Source organism: Molossus molossus, unplaced genomic scaffold (genome assembly GCF_014108415.1).
Source record: "Molossus molossus isolate mMolMol1 unplaced genomic scaffold, mMolMol1.p scaffold_m16_p_23, whole genome shotgun sequence".
NCBI lineage: Eukaryota > Metazoa > Chordata > Mammalia > Chiroptera > Molossidae > Molossus > Molossus molossus.
Window position 1 is genome coordinate 569859 of NW_023425359.1, and position 21642 is coordinate 591500.

General features: G+C 55.3%; 1 protein-coding gene across 2 annotated transcripts in view; it reads left to right on the forward strand.

Moving 5' to 3' along the window:
- SLC35F3 (solute carrier family 35 member F3) overlaps window positions 1-21642 on the forward strand; it is a 321898-nt gene that overhangs the window by 195246 nt on the left and 105010 nt on the right. Inside the window, exon 1 of one of the 2 annotated variants that reach the window (XM_036277594.1) lies at window positions 14156-14231. The exons of the other annotated variant lie outside the window; for it this stretch is intronic. Within the exon in view, the coding sequence (XP_036133487.1) occupies window positions 14156-14231 (76 nt within the window). Of the gene's footprint in view, window positions 1-14155; window positions 14232-21642 lie in introns of those variants that run through there. 2 annotated transcript variants of the gene reach the window in all.

Sequence of the window (21642 nt, forward strand, 5' to 3'; positions counted from 1 at the left end):
GGGGGCCCAGACGCAGGAAGCAAGAATGAGCAGCTTTAGCACAGAGAGGGTCAGCAAGGCGCCTGAGGGGCCGAGGGTAGAGGTGAGACCCCCGTCCGTCTCTGGAGTCTCTGGGACTGCACGAGGTGATTTTTAAGCCTTTTCCCTCTTTCCTATCATGCTGACCCTCCCTCGCCCCTCCCCCCTTCCCCATTCTGCAGAGGAGTGGTTAGGCAGACAGACCAGTGGGTTTTTTGCTTTTGGAAAGAACACATGCTGGGAGCTGCTCTTAGTCCCCAGGGCTCAGCACCCTCTTGCCAGCCGCACAGTGGGCGCCTCCCCATACACCTTCCTCAGAGGTACAGCATTTCCACCTCTTCAGTCTGCATGCAGCTGAGGAGGACGAGGCAGGCCGCCAACGTGAGCTGGAGCCGCTGGAGGACCCGGGGTCAGACACTCTCCTGCCTGCTGCTCCCGGTGCCCCAGGGTCTCCTCTGTCAGCACTGGCTCTGCGCTGAGCTGGCTCCATTCTGACACCAGCCTCCACGGTGCTCACATCACTTACCACAGTGGGGCACTTTTCACCAGAATGAACCTGCGTTGACACCCTAACTGCAAAGTCCGCTGTTTACATTAGGGTTCTCTCTTGCCTCCGTGCACTCTGTGGGCTTGGACGTGTATCTGTTATAATGTCACACAGAGTACTTCACTGCCATAAATATCCCCTGTGCTTCACTTATTTATCTCCCCCTGACCCCACCTCTGGCAACCACTGGTTTTTTACTGTCTCCATAGTGTTTCCTTTATCAAAACGTCATGTGGTTGGAACCATACAGTAGGTAGGTAGCCTTTGTAGCTTGGCTTTTTGCACTTAATACTATTCACTTAATGTTCCTCCGTGTGTCTTCATGCTTGATAGCTCGTTACTGAGCACTGAGTCATCGTCCACTGTCCGGATGTGCCGCAGTTTATTTCTCCTTCCCTAGTAAAGGGCATCGTGCTGCCCCCCAGGCTGGGCACTTACGAATAAAACCGCTGGGCACACCTGTGTGCAGGCTCTGTGCAGACACGTTTGCAGCCCCGTCGAGTACATGCCACGGAGCACGATGGCTGGGCCACAGGGTAAGGTGTGCAGTTTGGTAAGAAAACACTGCCCTGTCTTCCCAAGTGTCTGCACCTCCTGCATCCCACCGGCAGGAGGGAGAGTCCCGCTGTCCACGTCCTCTCAGCATCGGTGCCTTCAGAGCTCGGGTGTCGCCGTCGTCAGGGCGTGAGTGGTGTCTCCTGACACTCTTTCAACCTGCGTTTCCCTGAGGACAGCTGGTGTGGCGCATCTTTTCACATGCTACCTGCCATCTGTGTCTCTTCTTTGGTGAGGTGTCCATAAGGTCTTAGGCCCATTTTTTAGTCACCTTTGTCTCTTTTTCAAGTGGGTTATTTGTGTTTTTATAGTGGAGTTGTCAGAGTCCTTTACATAGTTTAGTACAAGCCCCTAATCAGACGTAAGATCTGAAAACACGTTCTCCCGCCCTCCCTGTCTGCCCCTTCCTTGGTGGTGAGAAGCCTGAGTTTGCTGTCTGCCTCTGCCTGCCTCTGACAAACCGCCCAGGGCCCTGGCTGGCCTGCCTCACCTTCCGCCTGCCGGGACGCCCCGCCTCCCCCGGGACGCCCCGCCTCCCCCGGGAACGCCCCGCCTCCCCGGGACGCCCCGCCTTCCCCGCGGACGCCCCGCCTCCCCCGCGGACGCTCCGCCTTCCCCGCAGACGCTCCGCCTCCCCGGGACGCCCCGCCTCCCCCGGGAACGCCCCGCCTCCCCGGGAACGCCCCGCCTTCCCGGGAACGCCCCGCCTCCCCCGCGGACGCCCCGCCTCCCCCGCGGACGCCCCGCCTTCCCCGCGGACGCCCCGCCTCCCCTTTGAACGCTCCACCTCCCCCGGGAACGCTCCGTCCCCCTTTGAACGCTCCGCCCCCCGCGAACGCTCCGCCTCCCTCCCCCCCCCCCCGCGAACGTTCTTCCCCCCCCCCCCCACCCCCCGCAGCAAACGCTCCGCCTGAAGGAACTTGCCCTCAGAGCTGGGAAGCCTTTTCCCTTTTTCCTATCATGCTGACCCCCCCGCCCCCCACTTCTGCAGAGGAGCGGTTAGGTTTTGGAAAGAACACACGCTGGGAGCTGCTCTTTTGCGTCTTGGGGTTGAGGTTTTCCCTAGAGGCACAACTCCTTCCCTTGAAATCAAGGAGCCACTTCAGAGACACAGTCAATTTTCTGACTCTTGTCCAAGCGAAAACCGACGTCCAAGAACGAGGAGCATTTACCACCAGAGCATGTCTTTGCACAGGTCCCTCGATCCCGGGTGCCGTGGGCTTCCTAGCAGCTGCAGCTGCGAGCCGCTCGCCCGGGGCCGTGTGCACTCCTGGGTATATTTAGGCTGCTTCTATGCACTGTTCCCAGAATAGCCACTGGTTTTTGTTTCTCTGTCATCTTCTTAGTTTTATCTGTGTATTGGCCCAAAGTAAGGGGAAGTACTGGGTGACTTCCAAAGCCCTTTGCCCTCGGAAATGCCATGCCCTTAATGATGCCCTCCCTTGCTGGGCACAGGTGTCATCTGTGAGCCATGCCCACAGTCCACAAGCAAGCAGGGGTGAACTGTCACCCAAATGCAGAAGAGACCCTACGCTGTGGGAACAGGTCATGCAGTCCAATCCCATCACGATTTGATCACTACTGTTCAAATTCCTAGAGAAGCTTCCTACAAATTAATGTATCTGGGCAAAAACAAACTAGTGCTTACCTCTGCCATTTCTGGGCAGGGTTGTAGATCAATATTTTGCAATGACAGTGATGTTTCATTGCCGTCTATGTTAACACCTTCAGCTTACACGCTGGTTGTCTTTAATTAGCTCTGAGGACACTTGAGTTGAACCCTTTGAGCTCCATTTTCCCATCTCATCAGGGACTCAGATGATGCTTCCAGGACCCTGGTGGTCCAAGCCTTCACTTCTGCGAATGCTGCTGGGGACAGACCTTCGCGACTTAGATGTCTTAGGTTACTACTAATTCCAAATTAGAGTTCTGTCAATAGAGTGCCTGATGCCAGCCCTGTTTAAATGAGCATCAAGGTTAAGGCACGAATCAATGAGCCTCTCTCCAGTTTCCCTGGAGCTGGGCTGCACCCGGAACTTCCCCAGGCTGGTCCTCAGGGTGGAGAGCATGGGATATGGGACTTGAATGTGGATGTACGTGGACTGTCTCCTTTGGGTGGTGCGGTTTGGGTTTATTATTTTCATATTTGGAGTTTCACAAAAAGAGTGGGCTTAGAGGAGGGGCAGGTGAGGGTGGAAAGGGGCATGTGTTCGTCAGGAGCAGGAAGGACAGAGAGCAGGACAGCAGGGCTGAGACTGAACTGGGTCGCTGTCTGCCATTAGAGCTTTCAGGGAGCAGAGAGAATGCATCAGACCAAATAACCCAGCTGAGGGTTTATATTAATAAGCATTATATATGGGATACATGAATCTATTAATACACACTGAGACTAATAATAGCTTCTAGCGTGTGCCCGGAAGCTGGAAACCGGTCGATATGGGGAGAAAGTGGCAATGGTGCACTTTGGCCGTTCTGCTGTCCTCCCACCGTCACCATCGCTGTCCCGGGCTGCAGCCTCTGTTCCAGGTGCCTGCCATCGCCAGCTGCCCAGGGTGCCACAGCCCAGCCAGCACGCAAGGAGATGGCCATCCTCTTGCCTAAGACTCATACGACACGGTAGCCTTTCACCAAGCACAGTCAAGGGCAAAAGCTAAAGCTACAGTTAAGCATGAGGAAAGGGGCCAGGAGAGACTCCGTGACAGGGCATCGAGGCGGGACACCCTAAGGGAGCAGTGGACAGCAGGAGCCTGCCTGCCGGGTGACGGAGAGGGTTGGAGACTGTCCCCTACTCCGGGATTCAGAGATGTGGTCCTGCAGAAGTCGTCAATGCTGTTATTAAAAGTATCTTTCTCACCCTCCACTTCTGACCTGGCCTGTACTGAAAACGGCACAGCAAGGGCGGTGAACAGGGCTCGGAGACAGAGCAGAATGCAGAGACGGGCCGCGCGCTTACTTCGATGCTGTAATAGACACTTCTAAAAAGACAGAGACAATGGCTTCAAAAGCATGAACCTGGCCCTGGCCGGTTTGGCTCAGCGGTTAGAGCATCAGCCTGCGGTCCGGAGAGACCCGGATTTGGTTCCCGCTAAGGGCATGTACCTCGGTTGCAGTTTGTCCCCGGCCCTGGTTGGTCGTGCGGGTGGCAGCCACTCGATGTGTCCCTTTCACATCGATGTTTCTCTCTCTCTCTCTCTCCCTCCTGCTCTATCTGAACAAAGAATGAAAAAGTGTCCTCAGGTGAGGATAAAAAAAAAAAAAAAAAAAAAAGCATGAACCTGAAAGAGTTTTATATAAAAAGAATAGGAGCTGCCTAAATATCGTGAAAGGAAGAACAGTCTCACTGCTATGTTCTGCACCCCTGCCCAGGAGCAGTTTCCTGTTCTGTTCACATTCGTATCTGTTTACAGGAGACACACTTTTAGACCATTTCACCGATTAAGCATCAGGACTGACCTCAGCCCCATGCTCTACGGAGCTGAGCTTCTAAAAGTAGTCAGCCTCTCTTTCAGAGTCGTCTCAAGGAGAAAGTGAATGAATCACTGTTTTCATTTATGGCAGTTGGGGGTGGGGAAAGCGGCAGCCTATTTATTTTTTTCTGAGCACACACACACACACACACACACACACACATACACACCATGCATACATGTAACTGCAGACCCCACCAGGAGCTCTGGAGAACTCAGGGGCGTGTCCATCCTGTGCCAGCCAATCATTGTAGGGGGAAATGAGCACAAGATATCTCCGGACCTCCAGCCTCTTTTTGCTTTTGTCCAAAATTTATGAGACCTTCTCTTTCAGCCGGAGCAAAGAACAGCCTTTGCCTTCAGGAGGTTTTGGTTCTGTTTGCTTTTGCAGAGAGTGAGGTATGTCCCTGAATCTGGGAAACACCTGTATCCCTGTGTCCTGCCCTCCCTCCTCAGGCGACTCCCACGGTCCTTGTGCGTCCCAGGCTCCCCTGCTCTGCTCTGCAGAGGCCCCCGGATGCCTGGTGCCAAACACCGGAGAAAGCGGCCATGTCAATGCTTACTCTGAGGAAGACAAGTGTTTCTTCAGAGCGCTTGTAGTTGGGGGCCAGTGGGGTTTCTGCTCACATGCAGAAGCGTGCTGTCCCCAGTGAGTTCACAGAGTGGCTCAGCAGGTCACTGTCACGTCATTGGTCAGAACACACCTTCACTGTCCCAGAGCAGGAAGCCGCCCTGGCCCGTGGCTCCAGCAGCCCCCCCACTTCTCTGAGGCAGCACGAGGGGGCAGGACACTGCCAGAAGCCAGGACAGGGCTGAGGGCTCCGCTGAGAGCCGCTGGGCGGGAGTCACACTATTGGCCTGTCCCTCGGGGTGGGGAGACCGTGAGCCCATATCCAGAGGACGTCTCTCCCTAGGGGCAAAGTGAGCGCAGATGACTTCACAGTCTGGACAGGAGGACCTTAGTGGCTGGAATTCCACGGGCTCCCTGTCTGGGCAGTAAGCAGGAGCCACTTCCCAGGGGGTTGTGCGGAGTGAGGACCCTGGGCCTGGGGCGCCCTGTGAGCTGTGCTGGTTGAGGAAAGAGAAGGTGAGGGGTGTGGCTGGGGAGCAGGGGCGGAGGGTGTCACCTGGGGAGAGCGAGAGGGGCATGCAGCAGCTGCTGGGAAGGGAGAGTGGGAGGGGGGAGTGTGGGTAGTGTCTGGCACCTCCATGTGACACTTGGTGCCTAGAAGGAAACACATTGCACAGCCTCCCTGGCCCTTGGAGCTTTGGCTGTTTTCAGGATTCATGGTGGGGCAGAGCTTGCCAGGGCCAGGGGCCCCGTGGTTCCCTAGCTCACCAGCCTAAGCGAGAACCAGGGAGGAGAGCCAGGTTCTGGGAGAGGAAGGAGCCAGCAGGGCCAGGTGTGAAGAGCAGGTGCTGGAGGTCCTAGCACGAAGCAGGTGCGTGCTGCCTGGAACTCCTGATGAATTGGCAGCACTTTTCTGATCCTCAAGGGGCTGTTTCCTCCAAAGCAGTTCAGTACCTGCCTGGCCCACCTGCTGAGTCTGCTTGTCTGGAGTCTATCCGTCCACCTACACCACTGGCCAGTTCCTTCATTTTCCTGCCCTAGTGATTGTCATGCATTCATTCATTCATCCGCCCACTCATTCATTCATTCAGCAATGCTTATTGAGGCCCTGCTGGATTTACAGCCTGGCAGGTTTACGCACAACCCAGGGCAGGGCAGAGAAGGGTGAGGGCCTCTGGGCCAGAGGAGTCCCCGACCGGAAGCCAGGACATCTGAAGCTGTCTGCTCGCGGCGGAGCTGCCTGTGTCCTCACTGAAGGTGACCCTGGCCCGTGGGTCCTGGCACACCGTGCTCAGAACTGGGGACCGGGACGGGCCCTGCCCCAAGGCACACGTCTTTCTTCTGCTGAGCCAAGTCTGATGCCAGGCTCTTGACTCACCCTTGGAAACAAACATCAGCCAAAGGAGTCTGCCCAGCACGACAGGATCCGACGCCGGGCAGTGTTCTGATCCCACCCAGCAGGGCGAGCAGAGGCGGGCACAGGAGTCCCGCTGCGGTTCATGAGTCTTTGGGGCACAGGCAGCAGCTGCTCCTGAACTAGCCGGCATCAGCTCTCTTTCCTCACCTAGAGTCCACTGTCCTGGCCTCCAAAACACGTCCTCTGAGAGGAAGCCAGCGGGGCAGGGGCCCTGGGCAGCAGGGGTTGGCCAGCAGGAGGTCTTCACTCCTGGTGCCGGGCAGGCAGAAAGGAGGAGGGCAGAGCAGACAGTTCTAGAAAACACTCGAATTCTGGGTCCTGTGAATCCATCCTCCCTCCCTCCCTCCTTTTCGTCCTGCTTTGAGCACCTGCCATACACTGGGTCAGACCCTGGACACACAGACCAGAGATGGCCCCGCCCCTATGGAGCCGAGTGGGAGCCACTAGAAACCGTGACTGGCGTGCTCTGAGCACGTGCTGTGCGCTGAGCCTGTACAAGCACTTCACAGCTACTGATTCCCTCCGTCTTCACAGCAGCTCTAAGGTGTGATCTCCACTTTACAGATGAGATGGCTGAGCATGGAGACTGAACAACTTCCCAATGAAACATGCCTGAGAGTGCCCCTCTCCATCCCGATACGCAGACCTGGAGCTGGCATGTCTGTTTCCCAGGGCAGAAGAGAATGATCCTCTCACGAGTACCTACTAGAGGGACCAGACATTATGTAGTCCCTCTAAACCATTATCCGTGTTGGCACCCTGCTAGGTCTCTGAAGGTCCCAGGAGACGGGGTGCAGACCACCCCAGGTGCCTATTCAGGGGCTCCCCCTGGCCATGCTGCTCTTCCAGGGCAGCTGCCCTTGCCCAGCTCCTACCATGCCCTGACCTGGTTCTGCAGGGCGCCACGCCCTGGTATCTGCCCCTGAGCACAGAATCCACAAAGGAAGCAACGAGACACCCCGTTCACATCTCTCTGTCTCCCCGCTTGTCCATCACAGGCCTGGTCCTGGGGCCAGCATGACTCAGGGCCAGCCACTGTCTAGCCAGCATGGAGCAGTCTTGGAGGAACCTGGCCAGGTGTGTCTGGAAGCCCCCTGGTAATGCCCAGGGACCCTGCCTCGTGATCTCCTGCCTGGACTTACCAACCGTGACATTCCTCCCTAGAGAAAGAGAAGTCCTAGTGGACCCTAGTGAGTTGAGTCGGTTCCAGCCACGCATGTTGCTGAGGAGGAGAAGGGCTGTGTGAAGGTGGGCAAGGCCACCGAGTGTCTGTCTAATGGTTCTGATTTCCCGGAGCTTCCCCTGGAGTTACTGAAAGGTCGTCAGTTATTCCTCCGATGGGCACGCGCTGCCTGAGGACGGAGCCGTGCGACTTCCCGGTGCTGCCGCCCGACGCGGCGGGCGGACTGCGTCTCGGTTCCCGGAACTGCTCTCAGGCATGATTTGTGAACACTGCTAACCACAAAATAGTGTGTCATTCTTACTATTTTATACTGTGAAGGACCATGAAACAGTTAATATTTCAGAGTGAATTAATTCAAGCGGTCTGTGTCCTGACTACCGGAAATCTTAGCTGGCTTTTAAATATTTTATCTATTTTGAACAGATTAAGTAAAGAGCTTCACATAATTTACAAAGCATATAATTTTTAAATAACTTTTAATTGATTTTTTTAGAGAGAAGAAGAGAGAGATAGAAACATCCATGTGTGACAGAGACATCGGCTGCCTCCCGCACACACCCAACTGAGGGTCGAGCCCAAAATCCAGGCAGGTGTCCCGACCGGGAATTGAACCAGGACCTCTCAGTCACTGGGACGTCGCTCAGTCCACTGAGCCACACCGGCCAGGCACAAGCATATCATTTTTAACAGTATTTTTCAAACCACATGGATTATGAACTATGAGTGGATCATAATAAAACCAACTAAGCTGATCACAATCAGCATGTTTTTTGCAATGAAAGAACAGAACAAAATTAGAATAGAATAGAATAGAATAGAATAGAATAGAATAGAATAGAATAGAATTTGCTCACTATGGTAAGGGTAGTATTTTATCATCTATTCAAGTAAGTTATATATGTACTTGCATATAGAAATATGTTTTTCCCAATTTTTGAATTGATACATAATACAAATTTTGACTTCATACATAATGTACAAACATCCCCACCCGCCCTCGTGCACAGTCTGAGTTGTGAAGCTGTAAGTGCATCTCCGACTCTGCCAACGAGAAGTGAGGGACCACTTAGCACAGGGGTCCCTTTAACTGACAGGATATTCACGAAGCACAAGAGTTGTGTGAGATCTTTGGAGGCAGTGACAGTTGTCTTATCTAGAAAGATAATTTTATACACCCCAAACTTTAAAGCCAAATGGGACCCAGAGAGTATCCAGTCACTGGTTTTTAAAACTTCCCTTCACAGTGACATTTTTACAAACCAAATCTAACATGGAGCCCACAGATCAAAGTTGAGTTGCTTTACACAGAGACTGGGAAACACAATTTGAAACTGCCAGTGGGTCTTCCCCACACGTGCCCAAATTAGGAAACTGAGGCCAGACAGGTGAGTGACTGGGCAGGCTGGCCTTGCTCACTGGCAGAGCTGGAGCCCAACTCCAGCTGGCGGTGTTGTTCCAGGCATTTCCATGCTGCTTGGCCACAAGAGAACCATCGCCACGAAAACCCACCACAGGGACTGGCTGTCTTCTCAGGATTGTGCAGCGGACCACAAACATTCACACCAGGTCAGAGGAGGGACAAGGCCAGCAGCCACCGTGGTGGCAGGAGGGTATGTCACTCCAGAAAGGCCAGACTATTGTCTGGGCAACATGTGGGCCCAGCACTGAGAGCCTCTAGAGTGTGAGGAACCAACCAGAGCTGAGAGCCTCCAGAAAGGAGGAGCCAACCAGAGCTGAGAGCCTCCAGAAAGGAGGAGCCAACCAGAGCTGAGAGCCTCCAGAAGGGAGGAGCCAACCAGAACTGAGAGCCTCCAGAAGGGAGGAGCCAACCAGAACTGAGAGCCTCCAGAAGGGAGGAACCAACCAGAACTGAGAGCCTCCAGAAGGGAGGAGCCAACCAGAACTGGGAGCCTCCAGAAGGGAGGAGCCAACCAGAACTGAGAGCCTCCAGAATGTGAGGAACCAACCAGAACTGAGAGCCTCCAGAAAGGAGGAGCCAACCAGAGCTGAGAGCCTCCAGAAGGGAGGAGCCAACCAGAACTGAGAGCCTCCAGAAGGGAGGAACCAACCAGAACTGAGAGCCTCCAGAAGGGAGGAGCCAACCAGAACTGGGAGCCTCCAGAAGGGAGGAGCCAACCAGAACTGAGAGCCTCCAGAATGTGAGGAACCAACCAGAACTGAGAGCCTCCAGAATGTGAGGAACCAACCAGAACTGAGAGCCTCCAGAAGGGAGGAGCCAACCAGAGCTGAGAGCCTCCAGAGTATGAGGAACCACCCAGGCCCGACAGACTTCCCATTCCTGCTGATTCCCCCAGGCAGCCTGCCTTTCTCTTCCTGAAGAGCCAAGGCTGCCCCTCTGTGGTGGAGAAACTGGCTTTTCATTGATTCTCCTCCAGGACTCCCTCTCTCTGGAAAGTAGAGGGTAGGCAGGGCTGTAGGGAGTGGGCAGAGCTGTGAAGCTCCCCGTGGTCCCTCAGCTCTGCATCCCCTCCCTGAATGTGCTTGGATGGGAATGCTAGGAACACATACCGAGCTACACCTTCTGACTGCAACTCTGTATCCCCGAGTGAGGTCATGGTAGCCTAACTCCAACACAGAGTCTAAATTGTTGGGATTCTCAAAATACTTGTGTGTGCTCGTACACCGGAACATAGTCCACTTACTAGAATAAGTTGTTTATATGATTTTTGAACTTCTTTATTTTAAATGTTTAAAAATATATTTTTAAATGTTTTTATTGATTTTAGAAAGGAAGGCATGGAAAGGGGGAGAGAGAGAGAGAGAGAGAGAGAGAGAGAGAGAGAGAGAGAAACATCAATCGGCTGCCTCCAGCATGCACCTGACCAGGGATCAAACACAAAACCTGGGTATGTGCCCTGACTGGGAATTGAACCAGTGACCTTTCAGTGCACAGGATGATGATCAACCAACTGAGCCACATCAGCCAGGGCTGTGTGAGTTTTTAATTTGCATCCCCACTTCCAAAAGGTGAGCACTGAGGAGTATCTGTACTCAGGTGGTCAAGCAGCAAGAACTCCTGGTTTAAAAAAAGTGTAGGCCCTGGCCGGTGTGGCTCAGTGGGTTGAGCATTGTCCCAAAGGGTCGCTGGTTCGATTCCTGGTTAGAGCACATGCCTGAGTTGCAGGCTCAATCCCCAGTAGGTGTTGTGCAGAGAGCAGCTGATCAAGGTTTCTCTCTTACATGGATGTTTCTCTCCCTCTCCCTCTCCCTCTCCCTTCCTCTCTCTCTAAAATCAGTAAAAACATATTTAAGAAATAATAAATAAATAAATAAATAAATAGAAAGTGGTTGGGTTTTTCCCTGGGGGAGGGTAAGATTTTGGTTGGAACGGGAGAAAGCACGTGAGAGAAAAGGAGCAGCGCTGAGCACTGACTAAGGGGAGGACGTTGAATTCACAGCTGGTACCTCCTCCTGGATAACACAAGTGGACAGACGTGAGGGGGTGATGACTTCTTCAATGTCAAAAGGTCCTGTAAAGGGGAAACGGCTTAGGTAACAGTTATTTAATGAGTAAAGTTGGAGAGGGATATTGAATAATATTTCATTGTTATCTAGTTACCTATTTCACTTATACCTAACATTGCAATAAATAGAAAGATACCTAAAAAACGGACACATATTTATTGGGTACTTTCGTCGTGATCTGTCCAGTAGGGTGGGTGTGGACAGGCCAGTTTGAGGTGCTGGGGTGCGTTCTTCAGCGTATACACTAACTCAAGTCCTGGGCAGCCCGGCACAGCCCAGGCCTCCAGGAGGTGCGCCCGCATGATGAAATGTATCACAGCCACGTTCAAACGAAAGGAGATTCCTGGCATGTGTCTCCCTCCTGCGCCAGAAGAGTTAGGTGGAGTCTGCATTTCACATGGATAACACTGCAGCCCCCTTGTTCACGTGGACTGGTTTCCATCCTGTGGACACCTGAGACCATGCAGAGTACTGAGCTCTGAATATACTGTTTTCCTATACGTTCCTGCCTATGACAAAGCTTAATTTATAAATCAGGCACAGCACAGATCAACAATAACTGGTAGTACAGTAGAACAGTTAGAACAATATACTGTGATAAAGTTACGTGAATGTGGTCTCTCTCTCTGCCCCGTATTGGACTCGCCCTCCTGTGATGGGATGACTGAAGGGAATGAGCAGGAAGTGTTTATTTCTGGAACTTTCCATTTATGTTCTCAGGCCACTGTGGGCTTAGGGTAACTAAAGCTGCAGAAAGCAGCCCAAAGGCGAGGGCTACTGGTGTAAGAGAACAACACAGCAGTGTAAGTGCAGGGTTTTGATTTGCCGAACTTGAGACATTTTATTTACCCTCTCCTGGCCTCCTTTTTCCCAGACATAAAACAAGGTGACAACAGTCTTACAGAGCTTTTCTGAGTAAGAAATGAAATGATTCATGTAAAGCATTTAACGCAGTACTTGATACATAGTAAGTGCTCAGAAACGGGCGCTGTTAGGTCACACGTAGTGAATGATTGCCGAACTTGTTTAAACATCACGTAGGAACATCACATTGTAGTAAAAAGATCCTCTTTAATATACGAGAGTCTTTTTCTTTAAGCTTACTTGTGCTCAGTCTTCACAAAGAAAGGATGGCTTACCGACCTGTTGTAGTGTCATCTCTAGGAGTCTTGGGACAAGTTCCCTGGGAGAGGTGTATGGTGTGGAGGCTACCACTAGAGGGCTGCGCAGAGACCCCAAAAACCCTTCCTTGGACATAGCAATGAGAAATCAACCCTGAAAGCCTTGGCTTTGGGGGACGCAGAGGCCGTTCTGTAATAGCAAGAACCCTACAAGAGAAACTTCTAGGAACCACTTCTGCCAGAGACCGGGGATTCTGCGGGCAGGTGCCAAGCTTGGGAAACCCTGTGGCTCTAAGGTCACTCCACCTCCACCGCTCCACTGAGTTACCCTTTAGGGGGATGAGAACGAGATCATCCAGTAGAATATCAACTTCGACATAGGAAACCAGAGAGTAGGAGGTTCTGAAACTCTGAGTAAAGACTTAACAGTAACCACAAAACCTACCTTGAATCACCACGGTACCTTCAGATTCCCAGTGGAGGCTGGGACCAAACAAGTGGTTGGGTGTGTGTGAATGAGATGCCCATAGGCCCTTGGAGTTCCTGGGCCACACAAGCTCTGTGCATCCCAGCTGCAGGGACAATGGCACAGTGCTTTTTTTTTTTTTTTTATCCTTACCCAAGGACATTTTTTTTCCATTTTCTGTTCAGATAGATGGGGAGGGAGAGAGAAGGAGGGAGAGAGAGAGAGAGAGACATCCAGATGAAAGGGACACATCAAATGGCTGCCACCAGCACTACCAACCAGGGCTGGGGACAAACTGCAACCGAGGTACGTGCCCTTAGTGGGAACCGAACCCGGGTCTCTCTGTACCGCAGGCCGATGCTCTAACCGCTGAGCCAAACTGGCCAGAGCTGGCACAGTGCTTTTGATGGTGCACTATTGTGGCATAAATGCACCTGGGGATTTAGGGTCACTCAGAGACCACCCAGCCAGTGATGCTTCTTAACCAGCACCATTGGCCAGTAGCTTACAGCCAGGTCTCAGAGGGCGCAGTGGGACCAGCACCTGCAAAGGCAAATGCCCAGCTGCTGCGGCAGCAAGAACCAGGAGCTGGGGGAGGAAGCTTTCTCTGCCTCCCAGGTTGTTGGGCCTCTCCGGGCTGGGGCAGAGACAGCGGCAGAAGTCTCCTGGAACCTTTGTTTTCTTGTGGCTGCTTTACCTCTGTGCACTTTGCACTTCTTCCCCCAAAAAGAGCTGTCTTCGAGGTCCACAAACAATAATGTGACCCTAGACTCTTTCAGAGGAGTTAATGCGAACCTGAGAGACTCTTCAGTAAAGCCACAATTCAGAACTTTGCACAAGGAGGAGCCAAACACCTCCTTTTCTAACTTGTGGAACACGGAGGTCAGGTTCTTAGGGCCCCCTCCGGTGCACTGGACCTATTCCAGGCTGATCCGGGAGCTGGAAACCCGCTTGCCCGCCCCCAGGCTGCGGCCAGGACGCGGCTCCCTAGGGAGCTGGCTTCGGGCTGGGCGTCCGGGGCGGGGGGCGGAGCAGGTGAGCCCGGGGTGGGCGTGGGGAGCGCACTGGGTCGTGACGTCGGAGTTTGCAGCAGCCCAAGCGGGCGGCTGTACACGCGTGTGGAGTGGCCGAGCAGCCGGGAAGATGTGCTCCACCGGGCAGCCGCCGCAGTGAGCTCAGCGACAGGAGCGGAGCGCGGCTGGCAGCCGGGCAGGGCCTGGGCACGAGCCCCGCGCTCCTGCACGGAGGAGGCCGCCGGCACCCAGGGCTCCCGGCCGGCCCCAGGATGTAGGCGACCGTGGCTCCTGCTGGCGGACGGCTCACCATGAAGAAGCACTCGGCCCGGGTGGCCCCGCTCAGCGCCTGCAATAGTCCCGTCCTGACCCTCACCAAAGTGGAAGGTACGCCTGGGGCGGGGCCTGTGCTCCAGGGGGTCGCTCCGGACCGGCCGCCTGGCCACGGGGCTGCCTGGCCTGAGCTGCTGGCTCCGGGGAAGCTCCTGCAGTGCAGCCGCCTGCGGGGGTGGCACCTGGCAGCGCCCGGGCGCCCGGAGCCGCAGGTCCTCCGGGCTGCCCGGTGCCGCAGCCAGCCTAGGGCAGGCTCCTTCCTGCGCGGCCCAAACATCTGGCGGCGCAGCAGCGCGGGGGCTTCAGCTCTTCCCTGCCTGGCTGTGGCACTGGCCAGCTGGGTGGGAGGGGCTCACCAGACACTGGCCAGTGCGCCCCCCCCACACACATACACTTGCGTCCCTGGTTTGGAGCCCCTTCCCCTCCCCCAGATCCAGGTGTTGCTCAGCTGGTGGCGGCCAGAGTGGCTGCAGCAGGCTGAGAGGTCTCCCTGCTCTCCAAAGCTCCCAGCCCACCATCAAGTGACTGCCCAGCCCCATGGGAACAGGAGGGACAAGCCGGGGAGAAGGGCCCCCACCAGCCTGTAAACATGTTCATGCCCCTACTCCGGCATGTGAAGCAGAGACCAAGAGAATGAGCCTACCAAGGTCCCTGGAGAGCTGTGCCTCCCTCCAATACAGCTGTCCTCCTGCCTCAGTGCATGGGGCTTTGTGTTCCGACGGGGGTGGGGAGGGGAAGCCGAGAGACCCACCTCCGTCATGAGCTCCTCCTCCCAGAGGCAGAGGGGGAATGGCCCAGGGTCCCAGACCTGGCAGGTTGTCCAGGTGAGGGCTGGAGGGCCGGTCAGTGGGGGGAGAAGAATGGAGACCCCTCCGTTCCAGGCCCTCGGTGCGCCGAGCTGACAGCCCAGTGCAAGCCCTGGTGCTGGGTGTCCCTGGGCTCCCGTGCGCTGCTGGGACTGCAGCCTGGCATCAGGACCTCTACACAACGGCTTCCGAGGACCCTGTTTCCCCACGTGAGTTCTTTACTACAGTGAGGCTGAGGACCAATGAGAGCAGGACATAGGCTGACAGGGCGGTTGTACGCTCCCTGCCCACAGACGCTGCCTGCAGCCGTCCTGGTACCATGTCCTCGTTCTCAGGTGAGGATTGGCAGGCCCAGAGGGTGGACGTGACGCCAGATTGGAATCCTGGGCTGGCCGATCCCGGACCCGTGCTTTTCAGAGCATCATTTTCACTGACTCGTGACTCCTTACCTGTTCCTCATCATGTTCCGTCTTTGGGAGGTTAATTTTTTCTTCTTATAGCTGTCGCTCTCCCCCAACACCCCCACCATCTCACGTCAGTCATCCACGCCTGACTTCAGTGCATGCGTCCGTCACCTCTCTGGGATGGGGGTGCCTTGCAGCCTTCTCAGGGACTTTGCCAGGTGTACCTGTGAGTTGAGGAGGGGGAGGGGTGGCTGTTTGTTCCCCTAGGGCAGCTGGAAGGTAGGTTTGCTCACTCACATAGGGGTCCTCGGAGGAGGCTGCCCACCCGCACTGTTTACGGAAGGCGGGTTGGATGTTCTGTCCAGTAGGCAGGAAGGACAGCCCGAGCTGCACTACCCCGGACAGGGGTGGGGAGGCCGCCGGCGGGCAGTGACCTCAGGTGGTTGCGGGAGGCAGTGAGGGACCTGCCAGGCACAGGTAGGGGTCCCCCATTCCCAGGTGAGCTTTGAGCCCCCTGTTCACACCAGAAATCTTAGCAAATCATGGGCTTGGCTTTTTAACCGATTCTGGCACATAATGTCTGTGGGTGATGGAAAGTCTATTAAAGTAATAATTGGACACATCCGAGATCTAGACTGTTCTCCCTGAGACAGTCTGACTTGTAGGAACGCAGCAGCCCGGCTTCCTGAACGGTGAAGCGAAGTGGAACCCACCCCAGCAGGCTTCACACTGAGGGGGGAGGGGGCAGTGCCCAGCACGGGCCTGGCACACAGCAGGTGCTTATACGTGTCTGCCAGTCCTCCCAGCAGGCTGCCTCACGCCTGCAGCACCCCTTGATGCTCTCAGAGGGTAGGTGTGTGGGGACGGGCCCCATGAGGCCTGTCTCTCTGCCTGGCTTTTCCCTTGTTGTTTGTGTTCAGTGTGGCTTTGGGTCTTTTTCGAAACCGTTTGTGTGGTGCATGATTGCGTTGGGGGTGTCAGGTCATTCTGTTTGCCTTGGATGTGCAGGCACGGTGGTCCCCACACTGGCTGGCTGTGTGGGCGGCAGACAGGCTACATGACAGAACACAGCCAGGAGCATTTACTGGCTTGTGGAGCATCTTCCGAGGGGAGTCGAGAAGGCACCCGCAGGAGGTACATAAAACCGAAATAGAAAATGCAGGGCGCCGAGGTTGGACTCCAGCTCAGGAAGATGGGCAGGTGACTTTGTTTACCCACCAGATACCTCATCCGACCCCACGCCGTGGCCTTTGTGTATTTAGCAAGGCCGTGGAATTGCAAGAATGAACCATACTAGCTTCATTCTCTTATGGAGATCAGTCGAGTTGGAAAGAGACATAGGTTAGTTATCTAGCGTGAGGTGGTGGAAAGAGACATAGGTTAGTTATCTAGCGTGAGGTGGTAAGTTCTGGTTCAGGGCTGAGAACCAAGTGTGGCAGGGACGCTGGTAACCGAGGAGTCTGAGGAGGCCTTCCTGAGGAGCTGGCCTCCTGGGGCGGAGGGATCCCGCATGCCGGGGTGGGGGGCGGGCCACCCGCGCATGGCGGGCGTGCGGGGCCCTCCGCAGGGGTTCCGGCCAGGGCAGTGGCGTCTGCCCTGTCTGATGGCAAGTCCTGCTTTCACATCCTCTTTCTGGCTCCCCATCGAGCGCAGACACTGAATATTGATCAGTGGCATCTCACAGAGCAGTGCTTGCTGGGATCATCTATATTCACGTGTTCGGTGAAATTACAATTACGTTCCATTGGAACTGATAGCTGAGCGCAGTACAGGGAACCCCCCCCCCCAAGCCGGCGCTGCGTGGTGTGTGGAGTAAGGAAGGACTTCGGGGTCAGTCGGACTGGATGTGGTGCCCACAGCTCACGCTGAGCCAAGGAACTCTGGCTGACGACGAGAGCTGTCTGGGCATCAGTTTTCTCCTGAGCAGACGGATGACAATACGTCCCTCTTGATAAGAGAACAAGAGTTTTGCTAACGAGGCTGCCATGTTGCAGGCACTTGGCTCGGGGAGACTGCTGTATCACCCCTATTCCTCTCCAAGGAAGGGTGATCATGTCCCAGTTTACAGATGGGGAAACTGAGGCTCGAAGTCATACACACAAGGTTATGCAGTTGGAAAACAAGGCTGCCAGGCTTCACACCCATACCTGCCCGACTCCAACACGCCACAGGACCTTGGCACAGCTGACATTCACTCCGCGGCACTGGGGCTGGTGGAGCTCGTGGCACTTTGTAAATACTCAGGAGGTGTTTGCTCCCTGCAGCTCCACCCAGCATGACTCGAGCCTGGACGACCGCTGCTGCGGCTGACATTCCTTGTGCCCCTGCTCCGGGGCACCAGCCTGTCTCGCTGTTCCCAGCGTAGGGCTGGCTACTTTGTTTCCATTAATGGGATAACACTGTCTTTTGGGCATGTTCCATCATTGTGTGTGGAGCCCCAGCCCTGGGCCCCATCTGTGGGGTGTCTTGAGAAGTATAGTGTGAAAGGGTCCCCATGCCCAAAAATATTTCCCAGGGTGGCTTGCCCTAGGCCTGAAACCTCAATGACAAAAGCCATTCGTGTATCGATCAGATGTTACCTGATATGTGTGAGAGAATAAACCAGAAGTCCTGTGGATGCGAAGAGGGTTAAATATAATCCTTGACCAACAGAGCTTCCTGACACGTAAGAAGTATCTCAAATGCACAAAATTATGATCACATGTTGAATGTAATTTTTAAAAATTTCATAAAGGAATATAAATGAATGGTGGGTTCCAGCAGAGGGGACCCCACTTGGGCTGGCACGCAGACGGCCAGAATGCAACCCTCCGCCACCTCACTCCGTTTGCCCAGGCGACACAATCTGACGGCACTCTTCCATGCTGAGTCTGGACGGGGCCTCAGACCCTCCTCGTCACCCAGCTGCGGGCGACGCCGCCGCCCTCGCGGGCACTGCTCCTCCTGGGAGCCTGACCCGAGCGCCATGTCGGAGGATGTCCTCTGCCCTCGGTGGAGAGAACACAGCGTTGCTGCACAGGCAGCTCCACGGACAAAGGTGCAGAGACCTGCAGGTGGTCTGAAGAAGTGGGGGGAGGGCCGAGGTCCAGGCCGACCGCGGGCGGATGCTGAGGCCTCAGGCGTGCGCACCGAAGCAGCCAGGAGCGGGAGCCATGGAAGGGGAGAAAGGCACCATCCAAGCCGAAGGCCGCCTCACCGAGCTCTGGTTCCAAATGGGTCGTGAGATGGATTCCATCAATCAATTGATTTTGTGTTGTTCCGAGGCGGGGATGGGGTTCTGCCTGGTTCTGCCCTGCCTGCCCCATCCCAGCCAGGGCTTTACATCTTCCACCCCCCAGGGCCTTCCTTTGTGATTTCCTTGGCCAGCTCCCCAGTCAGTCTCCAGGACTCATTGAACTTGAGCTCCGAGTCCTGATTCATATCCAAGCTCTTCATCTTCTCATCCAAGGAGCCCACACCCTTGAGCAGGTGAGGCGACTGCTGAGTGGCCACTTCCTTAAATTCATTGATGCTGAGGCCAAGGCTGCCCTTCCGGCCTCTCGCCCTGCAGAGGCAAGGAGCGTGGTGACCCCTGTCCCGATGGCTGCCTCCAGCTCCGTCTGGCTCTGCTGCCATTGGAACTGGGGCTGGTGTCCTCACGGGCCTGACCAGGGCAAGTCATGGAGCTGGAACTAAGGTAAAATGCAAAGTGTGTCACACGTAGTAAGAAGCAAGGTTGACCTGTGCCACATTGCAGAGGTGTGTGTGCGTGTACACGTGTGCAACGAAGGCAACACTGAAAGGGTCGAAGAACTGCAGGAGAGTGTCCAGTGGAGACGGAGCCATGCCGGGCGGTGACTGCAGCGAGCAGGCCCGAGCTAATGGGCATAATCGTGTGGCAACATTTGCTTCTCACATCGTGAGCCCTTGACTGGCAGCGCCTGGTTCTGTCCTCAGAGACCCTGTGCACCGGGTCCCCATACCGGTGAGGAACCGGAGTGCAGGGCGATTAAGCGAGTGGCTCTGTGCGGTCATGCTGCATGGTGCGCCCTGTCCTAGCTGCTGCACCTCCCACGGTGAGCACAAGGCGGGCCGGATGATAGGATGTGGGGCAGAGGGTAGGTCGGAGGCTGGAAAGGGAGCCACCAAGACACTCTGAAGATCTGTCTGCACCCGCAGTGCCGGCAGGGACAGAGGGGACCTCTGAGGGAAGGTGGGACATCAGTCTGGACAAGATGAGTGTGAGGTCTCGGGTGCCTTCAGGCCAGGTGTGCAGTGGGCCAGGAGGTGAGCGAAGCAGGTGGTGACAGCTGGGTGACAAGTCAAGTGACAGGGAGGGCTTCGTGAGGACGAGTGAGCAGGGGAGTCCTGGTGGCCTGTGCACGGGACAGCGGGTGGCGGCCGAAGCAGACCCCGGCGTAGGGGCGTGCGGACTCTGGAAGGACCCCGCGAGCGCACAGTGGGCGGTGTGGCAGCAGTTGTGAGCGCCGGGCCGGGGCCGAGTGGCGAGGAGGCAGCCGTTGCAGCAGCTCAGGTGTCCGCGGTCGTGAGGGGGCCGTGCTGTCTTTAGAGGGAAGGGCAGAGATTTTTGAGCTGGGCGTTTCTGTGAAGGGGTGGAGGCTGCTTCCCGGGCAGCTCTAAGGCCGCCCAGAGGGAGGCCAACGATACGGCAGAGGCCGCAGGAGGAAGGAGGGGTGGTTGGCCTTGGAAAGAGGGACCAGATGATGGGCAGAGACACTGAAGTATGGGATGTGGGAGGGAACGGAGGACCCAAGTCCTGACTCTGGTCTTGGGAGGGTAGGAAGTGGACCCATCTGCCAGGATGACAGATGGGACTGGAGCTGGCAAAGGGCTCAGAAGACCTGTCTCGGGAGAGCTGGGACCATGTAGTACTTAAAAGCCTTTTTGGCGAGTGATTTGTTCTCAGAGGTTAAGACAGCGTGTGACTTGGGGAAGTGTGTGCAAGGAAGAGTGCTGGCTGAGGTCCCAGACATGTGTCCCTGTTCGCTCCCCAGCAGCTGAATGACAGCCGGACCCGTGGCCTCACTTCTGAGAGCCCAGGCTTCTCTCCTGAGAAGAAAGGGGGTCAGAACAGGTCTCGGATTGGCTCTGTCAGCAGAACATGTGACAAGTCTATTAAGTCACTCACTCATTAACAGAGATTCGTTTCTCTGCAGAGCTCGAGGGAGTGAAACCTGGGACAACTAAGAAATGTGGGCAGAGTGTGCCTGTGTGTGTGTGTGCACGTGCATTTGCATGTGTGCCTATGCATGTGTGTGCTTGTGTGTATGTGTGTGCATGCATGCCTATGTGTGTGCCTGTGTTTGTGCATGTATGTGTGTGCCTGTTTGTGCATGTATGCATGTGCATGCATGTATGTGCATGTGTGTATGTGTGTGCATGTGTGTGCCTATGCATGTGTGCATGCATGCCTATGTGTGTGCCTGTGTGCATGTGTGTGCACACATACGTGTGCCTATGTATGTGTGTTCCTGTGTGCATGTGTGTTTGTCTGCATGTGTGCCTATGCATGCATGTGCTTGTGTGTGTGGCTGTGTGTGAATGTGTGTGTGTGCATGTCTGTGTGTATCTGCATGTGTGCCTATGCATGCATGTACTTGTGTGTGCACGTGTGTGTGTGTGTCCAGGCGGAGGCACACACTTGCAGGGGTGGTGTTCCATATTTGAGCAGGAGAAAGCCAGCCACGTGGGTGCTTACTTTGTGATTCTTTAGCAGCAGGAAACCACTGGGCTCAGGAGAGGACCTCTGGGTGACTGGTGGTGCAGAAAGAGGTACAGAAAGACCCAGAAAGAGCTGTGCTGCTTGCAAGCCTTGCCCAGGGATGGCCCTGTGTTTTCACAGAAAAGCACCACTGGTTGGATCTGGCTCACCTACCTCGCCTTCCATGGTGCAGGAGGCTTGGCTCTGGGCAGGCGACGAAGCCGAGGAGCACAGTTCAACACCTAGGTCAGATCACACTCTGGTCCTTGGCTGAGCACGTTGAATCCTGCCGCAGATGCAACTCTGCGGAGCCCTGGAGGTATGATCTAGAAAACAGTGCTTTGTTCTTCAAGATGAACTGTGCATGGCCCGTGCCATCGGTCACGTTCTTGCTCTGCCCCCTGCCCAGCCTGCCCCCGTTGCCCTCAGAGCCAGCTGCCTGGGAGGGCTGCCCTGCGCAGCCTGTTTCCTGTGCAACCCTGACTGCCCTGTGCGTGCCAACAGCTGGACGCGAGCCCACATGCATGCTGGAGGACCCTCCGATGAGGAAAATG